General features: G+C 36.1%; 2 protein-coding genes across 3 annotated transcripts; one reads left to right on the forward strand and one right to left on the reverse strand.

The window, feature by feature from the left end:
• The first annotated feature begins 472 nt into the window (after window positions 1-472).
• On the forward strand, window positions 473-3,841 carry LOC113358178 (protein FAR1-RELATED SEQUENCE 11-like). Its single transcript, XM_026601707.1, has 4 exons — window positions 473-685; window positions 927-1,930; window positions 2,100-2,543; window positions 2,637-3,841. The coding sequence occupies exons 2-4, from the start codon at window positions 953-955 to the stop codon at window positions 3,498-3,500; spliced, it is 2,286 nt and encodes a 761-aa protein (XP_026457492.1). The 5' UTR covers window positions 473-685; window positions 927-952; the 3' UTR covers window positions 3,501-3,841.
• On the reverse strand, window positions 3,468-5,459 carry LOC113358179 (chaperone protein DnaJ-like). Of its 2 annotated transcripts, none has more exons than XM_026601709.1 (5): window positions 5,251-5,459; window positions 5,001-5,162; window positions 4,700-4,753; window positions 4,354-4,554; window positions 3,468-3,604 (listed from the first exon to the last, which is right to left on the reverse strand). In XM_026601709.1, the coding sequence occupies exons 1-4, from the start codon at window positions 5,350-5,352 to the stop codon at window positions 4,384-4,386; spliced, it is 489 nt and encodes a 162-aa protein (XP_026457494.1). In that variant the 5' UTR covers window positions 5,353-5,459; the 3' UTR covers window positions 3,468-3,604; window positions 4,354-4,383. The 2 variants fall into 2 exon arrangements, with proteins under 2 accessions (XP_026457494.1, XP_026457493.1); XM_026601708.1 differs by having other exon boundaries at window positions 4,354-4,557.
• Between the last annotated feature and the right edge of the window lie 2,995 nt (window positions 5,460-8,454).

Below are 8,454 nucleotides of genomic sequence, written 5' to 3' on the forward strand. Positions count from 1 at the left end.
GAATCTGATTTTATGTCTAGTTTTCTTTTAATCCAACCGTAGAATTGATTTTACGTCCAAGTTTGGATTATTTCCAACCCTAGAAGTGATTTTACGTCCAGGTTTGGATTATTTCCAACCGTAGAAGTTTATTTTACGACCAGTTTTTCTTTCCACAAAAACTTTGTCCCAGAATTAACCAAGTATACCACAAAATTCATTAATTTAATTTTTATCTAATTAAATTAAATTAAAATTAACTAAATATGATAAGGGGTTTTTTATATTACTTATGAATGACCCGTTTTTGTCCTATTAAGTGACCCCCCTCTAATGAAATGCGACGCCCCAATAATAACCTTCTTTTTCAGAGGCCCGAAGCAGAATCTGAAGAAAACACACTACTGTAAAGGGAGATAGTAAAATATCCAACGGTTAAAACTGCTGCAAATTCATGGCGTAAGATAGTTAACATTCATATCAATCCTTATAATTCTCCATTGATGCGCATTACTCCTCTCTTTTCCAAATTCTCCCCGCCTGTTTTTCCCCTCTCTTATACTCTTCCTCCAAATTAATTTAAAATTTCAGACCCACTTAATTTCAGCTCTATTAGTCGATCTATTCCATTATCGATTTTTAGGGTTTCGAGATCTATTTAGATGATGATAAAGATTCAGGTTGCATTTAGAAATTCAGCTCTTTAGTAAGTAATAAAATACCTCTCGTTACTAGTTTCATTTTGATTCAGATAATAACATTTCAGATTCTTAGCATAAATTTGTAAATCTGGTATCCTGATTTTGTTTGGCAATTTTCATGTTTAATCCTCCTAGTATATTGTTATTTTTATCAGGTTTGTCTCTGGGATTACCCCGTGAGATACAATTTTGTTATTGTTTAAACACATGCATGATAATGTGTTTGTTTGTTATTTGGAATTGTAGGTAGGGGATTTTGTTAGAAGTTACGAATGTCTGAAGGAGGAACAAATCTAGTGTTAGAAACTTCTGGAAATGAGATAGACTTGTCTCCGGAGGATACTGGGACAATAGAAGAGATACGTGAGGCAGAGAGTGCTGTTTTATTGCACCAAACATCTGTGAATCTTGTTCCAGCAATTGGACAAAGATTTGTTTCTCAAGATGCTGCTTATGAGTTCTACTGTAGTTTTGCGAAACAATGTGGGTTTTCGATTAGAAGGCATCGTACACGAGGGAAAGATGGTGTCGGAAGGGGTATAACGAGAAGGGATTTCACTTGTCATCGTGGTGGGTATCCGCAGTTAAAACCATCTGAAGATGGGAAGTTACAAAGGAATAGGAAGTCTTCGCGTTGTGGGTGTCCTGCGTATTTGAGAATTGTTAGAAGGGCGGATTTTGATGTACCTGAATGGCGTATTACTGGGTTTACCAATACACATAACCACGAGCTTTTAAAATCGAATGAAGTTCGTCTTCTGCCTGCTTATTGTACGTTATCTGCAGATGACAAAAGTCGCATCTGCATGTTTGCAAAAGCAGGGATGTCTGTTCGCCAAATGCTAAGACTAATGGAGTTGGAAAAAGGTGTGAAGCTTGGGAATTTACCGTTTACTGAGATAGATGTGAGAAACCTCTTGCAATCTTTCAGAAATGTTGATCGCGATAATGATGCTATTGATCTTCTTTCAATGTGCAAAAACATCAAGGATGATGATCCTGACTTCAAATATGATTTCAAGATAGGCACGAATAATAGGTTGGAGTGTATTGCTTGGTCTTACTCCTCATCACTTAGACAATATGAAGATTTTAGGGATGTACTGGTTTTTGACACAACTCATCGCTTGGAGGCCTATGATATGCTTATAGGGATCTGGATTGGGGTGGACAATCATGGCATGAATTGCTTTTTCGGGTGTGTTCTCCTGAGGGACGAAAATATGCAATCTTTTTCCTGGGCACTAAAGGTAATAATCTGTGCCAGTGATAGTAAATATCTAATCTATTAATTAGACTTCATAAGTTTCTGATCTATGTAAACTACTCCAGGATGCCTGGAAGCATTAGTTCCAAGTTCTGTCCAAACTTTCTTCATACTTTTTATAGTTTTTATTTTATTTTATGTGACCATGTCAGACCTTCTTGGGCTTCGTTAAGGGAGTGGCTCCACAAGCAATATTGACTGATCAGAACATTTGGCTGAAAGATGCAATTTCTATAGAAATGCCTAGCACCAAACATGCCTTTTGCATTTGGCACATAATCGCGAAGTTCTCAGATTGGTTTTCACCATTGCTCGGGTCAGCTTATGATGCTTGGAGAGCAGAGTTCCATCAGCTATATAAATCGGACACGGTGGATGACTTTGAAGTAGGATGGACAGAGATGACTAATACATATGGACTCCACGGAAACAAGCACATTGCAAGTTTACATGCATTACGGATGTACTGGGCCTTGCCCTTCTTGAGATCATATTTCTTTGCAGGAATGACAAGTACATTTCAACCCGAGAAAATAAATACTTTTATCCAACGACTTTTGGGTGCACAGTCTGAACTTGACCATTTTGTGGAGCAAGTATGCCTATGCATTATTGCTTTTCCTTTCTTTCTATTCGTTTTTTTTTTTTCCAGGAAACTATGATCTAATCTTTTTCAACCTTCTTTATAGGTATCTGTTATTGCTGATTTCCGAGACCAAGTGGGAGCTAAAATAAAGATGCAAGGGAAACTCAACAAAGTGTCTCTTAAAACGGGATCACCTATTGAATCACATGTTGCTACAGTTTTTACACCTTATGCCTTCTGTAAGCTCCAAGAAGAGCTTGTGTCAGCACCACAATATGCATCATTTCAAATGGAACAGGATTGTTTCCATGTGAGACACCATACTCGAGCAGATGGAGGGCGGAAAGTTATGTGGGTTCCTTCAGAAGAACTGATTAGCTGTAGCTGTCATCAATTTGAGTTCTCCGGTATCCTTTGTAGGCACATTCTTCGAATCCTGTCAACAAATAACTGTTTCCACATCCCAGACCAATATCTACCCAACCGCTGGCGTCGTACTAACTCAATTTGTAGGAAATCCCCGTGCACTACTGCTACTACTGTGGAAAACGGTGAAAGATTTCAGAAATTGCAATCTATGGTTTCATCGTTGATGGCAGAAGCAGTTGAAACTGAAGACTGTCTTGAGTTTGCTTGCGACCAAATTTCCATGGTGTTATCTCGTATTAAAGGAATTCCAAATCTTTCTCATCATGAGACTGATGTCACTTACGATGGCCCTTCCGACCCACTGATTTTACCTGAAGTGGAAGATGACGATGATGGTATAATTCAGGGATTCACTAGTGTAAGTGCACATGAAAATTTTGGAAAGGCAAACGATAAAAGAATGAAAGATGGGTTTGAGTTCCCTAAGAAACGGAGGCGATGCACCTTGCCTTGGTGCGGGCAATTTGGGCATGACGCAGTCGATTGCCCAATGGTGGAAGGTGATGGCTTAAATGGGGACGAGCTTGGGTTCTTGTAGAGGAAGACACTCTTCACAAGCACAGAAAGTCCGTGCAAGTACCGACTCGGCAATTCTGGGGTATATCTTCATTTGCTTTTTTGCAGTATTAAGATGCGACTCTCCTGTTGGAAATATAAAACTGTTATTTCCCATCTTAAATGGACGAAACTGAAAATTTTGATTGCTATTTACTCTGACATTATGACTATACAACAGGATGACAGTTTGTAATTGTAATAAATTTACTTAACTAGGAAAGTAGAAAATAATTTGCATTCTGCTACACAGCTTTCTGTAAAAAAATTCTGTCTCGTCTATGTTATGATTCAGTCAGAGCTACTGTCTGACTGGTTTGCTCTGTTCTGTTGTAATAGCATTTAGTTTATAACTTTGAAGCTCCAAAGTTAATATCGATGTTTTATCACTACTTTGTGAGCGTTTTTCCAGAATCTGGTTTGCTATGTTGCTTTAGAAGGTGGTTTGTAGTGCAGTACGCACGGAATCATGGAGAAGGAGCTGGACTAGCAACTGGATCTCTACAGTAATCTGGTTAAAGCTCCATGTCAGAAATTATATGAGGTAACTTTCCTTTTGAGTTGTTCAACTGTATAAATTTTCATCTATGAGCAGCTCAACTGTGAAATATGGAGTGTGACATCCATATTGCATGTAGAATGACATGCTTGACCGAGTTAAAGTATGGGGTCTAGATAACTTTGGAAACATCCATAATGCAATCTTAAACTCCAAAAACTAATCCAACCACAGTAGTTTCTAGGATCACATTGCATAATTATTATTATTTTAGGACAAAGAGAGAGTTTCATTCAATTATATAGTAACAAAATAAACTACAAATTGAAGTGAATACCAATCTTTCCCCCCCCCCCACATAATAATGTTATGAATATACAGGGGCAGGCATGCTGCTGAACTGAGATGGTGAACCAGTTCTACGAACTCTCTTTCTAGCTGTTTGATCAGTATCTTTGTCATCATCCTCATTGTGAAATTGTACGCTGTCGCCCCTTGTTAGCTCATGAAACATCTTTTGAAGATCTTCAAAACTATTCTGCTGCAACAATGAGAAACCTCATTAGGTTATGAATTTCTGGCATCCTAATGACCCATTTGCTCTTGCCTCTTGTACATTCTAGTTCTTGCTTAAGAAAAGTAGCATATCATTGAGCCATGTGATATTATTAGACTCATCGTACCTGATTCCGTGCATTTGCCATCATCAACATCTCCTGCATAAAATCAGAGAAGCCCTGTTTTCCCATACAAACCAGAAGCACATATTAGGAACAAATAGCACAACAGTGAAGACACTTCATAGATGTTACTCTTGGAAACTTGGATGTGCTAAAGAAGAATTTTGAGTAGCGCCACGAAATCTCAGTCTACCTTATCTATGAAATTTGTTTAGAATCCCTGACATTTGGCTGTCATGGTTAATGGTAATACTAAATGTTTAGAGTTCAATTAGCATGGAAGAGTCGATGAATAAACACTAACCTCGTCCTCTTCTTGTAATGGATCATATAATCCAACATCATACACTGATCTCTTCCTTTCATCTGACAAAACTGCATAAGCTTCTTGAATTTGTTGAAACCTTTGCTTAGCTTCATTACCCATTGTCGAATTCCTTAAGTTCCATCTATCCGGATGCCATTTCTACACAGAACACAACAAAATTTTTAACACCCAAAAGAAGACTCATCGCATCACTTCTGTAGCTTGAGAGAAAAAGGAAAAAACTTACCAGAGCTAGTTTTCTGTAAGCCTTGCGGATTTCAGATTGTGATGCGTGTTTAGAAATTCCAAGGATGGCATAGTAACAATATCTTCCTCTCACTTGCTCCATTAGAGAATCTTCTTCACGTGAAAAAACTCAAGATTTTTGCGATAACGGGGCTACATATTTAAAGGTGGTTGTGAGCAAATATATCTACAGACTCTCTTGTTACTTGATTTGGTAAACTACTGGAATTACCAAATGGGATGTTCGAGAAATTTCTAGCTAGATATTTTCTGTTTGGCAATATAAGAGGACTTGGTTAAAGTATTATATTACGGAGCTGCCATTGCATGACGGTGGGTAAAATGATAAATAGGTGACGAGATATCAATGTGGGCGCCACAAAGACCTAGTAATTGGACGGACATAGCTTTGAGTTGTGGGAGCTGCTGCGAAGTTCTACCGGCGAAAGCTATCGGGAACTTCTACCGACATCAGGATGATTTTTTTTTTTTATTTTTTTTTTTTGCGTAAACACTAATTATATTATTCAAGAAGAAATATAGTACAACATGTTTAAGATCTCCCGCGGAATGTGTCAAAAAAAAAAACATGTTTAAGATCTCATTTTATCAAAAACATGGGACCTATGCTTTTTACAAGCGTAATGTGACTTTTTATTTTCTTTGAGTAGATCGTTGGGAATGGACAAGCACGTGCTGGAATATAATCGGCGCCAGCGGTTCATAATGCTAGTACTATAAAAATATAACTTACTTTCTCTCTTCTTTCACCCCTTCTCAAAAGCTTAGAAAAAATTCATCATCTTCTTCCTCTTTTGCTCAGATCTAGTTCTATTGTTTGTTTTTTGGAGTTATTTAGTTTTTTTGAATAAATTTCTTCGCTATTAAAGCGATTCGTTTCTTCGCTATTAGGGCGATTATTCACTTCGCTATTAGAGCGATTTTATTTGCACTTTTGATAGTGTTTCATTCTATAGATTTGTTCGTGATTTGGGTTGTTGGATACAAGTACATCGGCGATTTGACGGAGGCAAGATCAAATTATTCTTCAACATAATAATAAATCTAGGGTTTCTGGGCTTCTTGCTACGCATGAGTTTTTGGGCAAATCACTCCTCTCTCGTAGGAGTATCTCTTTTCAAGAAGAAAATCAATCAAAATGGTCGAACTATGATTTCGAATACCATTCCTTCTCCAATCTCTACATACAAGATTTGGGTCCTACCGTTGTGGATTGTTCTTTCTCTTTGCGATTTATTTTCGTTTTTCATCTATCATTGCATTTGTTTCATGCTTATGTTGTACTTGTTTTTTCTTAAAAAACATCATGTAAACGTTTCTTATTTGGAATGAAATACCAATGGTTTGATTATCAAAAAAAAAAAAAGTACTAGAAAAATATAATCGGTGGGAGTATTGTGCTTCAAGAAAAAAAGGTTTTTTGTTTTTTTGTTTTGTTTTTGGCAAACATCTTATATAATTGGAGCTTATTATTTTGTGCACCCATGTATAAGATTATTGCTAATCGTTGCATTGAAAAGGTTAAAAAAAAAAAAAGAAAAAAAAGTTAGAAAACTGGCGTTAATTCACATATGAGAATGCAAATTTTGCATTTATAGATAGAGAAGTTCAAAGAATCGTTAAAACTTGCATTATCTAATGTAAATTAACACTCTCTCTCTTATTTTTTAGTTGTTTTCTTTTTTTACATTTTTCAGTGCAATAATTTGTTCCGCATGGATGTACAAGATAATAAAACCATTATTGCATATTTCTTTCTTTTGAAGGTTACATAATTACATTTCTATTTAATTATTTATTAAAAAAAATAATCGAATAATCAGATCCACAAAGGTGATTGTATGATTGTTTACAAGAAAAAATTCAAAGTATAAATTCAAAACCAAACTCAAACAAAAATCCCAATTATATGTATATCACAATTCGTGAACCAAAAAAGCAAAGTGCAAATGTTTCCATATCCTTCTTGTATGTGAAGTAGAAAGATGATCCGGAATTAGTTTCAATCTCTTTGAATGTGAGTTTTCAATATAAGAGATGCTTCAACTTGTACATACGAACAAAACTCGGATTCGTTAAATCTCTTGTATCGAAGATGAACTCAAAGTGATTCCTTGTTGAATCATCTATGTGCTTGAATTTAGAAAAACAAGCATATAATCTGGAATTAGTTTCGATCATTTTGAATGTTCGTCTTCATTAATAAGATGCTCCAACTTGTACATATGAAAGAAACTCGGATGTGTTAAATCCCTTATATTGAGGATGAACTCAAAATGATCCCGTGTTGAATCGTCGATGCACTTGAATCTAGAAGAACAAGTCGTAAAGCAACCATCAACGATTGAACAAACAACCATTAAAGTTGCTACAAAAAAAAGAAAAACCATTAAAGTGGAAAAAAAGAAATTGTTTTCAAGGCGAAGAAACAATAGCTCTCAAAACAAAGACAAAATAGCTAAAATAGTGAAGAAATGCATTAAAAGACACCAAAAACGGCAAATAAAAAAAACATTATATCCCAAGGGACCAAATCTAAGCAATGCTATTAGGGTTTTAAATAGAGGTTTCTGAAGGAAAGTGTTTTTTATTCAAGTTTGTATTACCTATCTTACAAAAACAAATGTTTTTCCTGATCAGACGGCCTTGAATGAGTCTTTTTAAGCCGTCGACGACTCTCATTGCTTTCGAAGTGGAAAAGGTAAATCGTGGATAAGAATCATTCCACTCTTTATGCCAAAATTCAACGCACGCGATTGAGCCGTATTAAATTCATGTTCTTCTCTCGCCATAGTAATTACTTTCAATCAATGTTTCTGCTCATTCCCCCACTAATGAAAAGACCAACGTCCCAGCAGTTTCGAATTGTTGGTGATCAATGGATGGAATTAAAGGTCTGTAATTTCTTGGCACTCGAGCGAATTGGAGCTTTTTTTTTGCAATTACTCCAATGGAGTGTTATATGTCCAAACATACGAAGAATAAGCCAATGATGGATTTGCAGTTTTTGGTTTGATGATGATGCAGCAACAATCACAAAATCAAAAGGATTCTTTCTAATTCTTTTGGCATGTTGTGGTTTATGTATTCTTTTGTCATGTTGTGGTTTATGTGGGAACAGTGCGACGATTTTGGTTAAAATATTGTTTTAAGGAAAAATAAAACAAAGTAAGTTTAGTGATTT

This window comes from Papaver somniferum, chromosome 3 (assembly GCF_003573695.1).
Source record: "Papaver somniferum cultivar HN1 chromosome 3, ASM357369v1, whole genome shotgun sequence".
Taxonomy (NCBI): Eukaryota; Viridiplantae; Streptophyta; class Magnoliopsida; order Ranunculales; family Papaveraceae; genus Papaver; species Papaver somniferum.

Excerpts from the sequence above, each read along its gene's own strand:
- LOC113358178 (XM_026601707.1), top strand. The coding sequence starts at position 953 with ATGTCTGAAGGAGGAACAAATCTAGTGTTAGAAACTTCTGGAAATGAG. Across the intron at positions 1,931-2,099 it reads CTTTTTCCTGGGCACTAAAG|ACCTTCTTGGGCTTCGTTAA; the intron begins GTAATAATCTGT and ends TGACCATGTCAG. Across the intron at positions 2,544-2,636 it reads TTGACCATTTTGTGGAGCAA|GTATCTGTTATTGCTGATTT; the intron begins GTATGCCTATGC and ends CCTTCTTTATAG.
- LOC113358179 (XM_026601708.1), bottom strand. The coding sequence starts at position 5,352 with ATGGAGCAAGTGAGAGGAAGATATTGTTACTATGCCATCCTTGGAATT. Across the intron at positions 5,163-5,250 it reads CTTACAGAAAACTAGCTCTG|AAATGGCATCCGGATAGATG; the intron begins GTAAGTTTTTTC and ends TGTTCTGTGTAG. Across the intron at positions 4,558-4,699 it reads TGGCAAATGCACGGAATCAG|CAGAATAGTTTTGAAGATCT; the intron begins GTACGATGAGTC and ends TCATTGTTGCAG.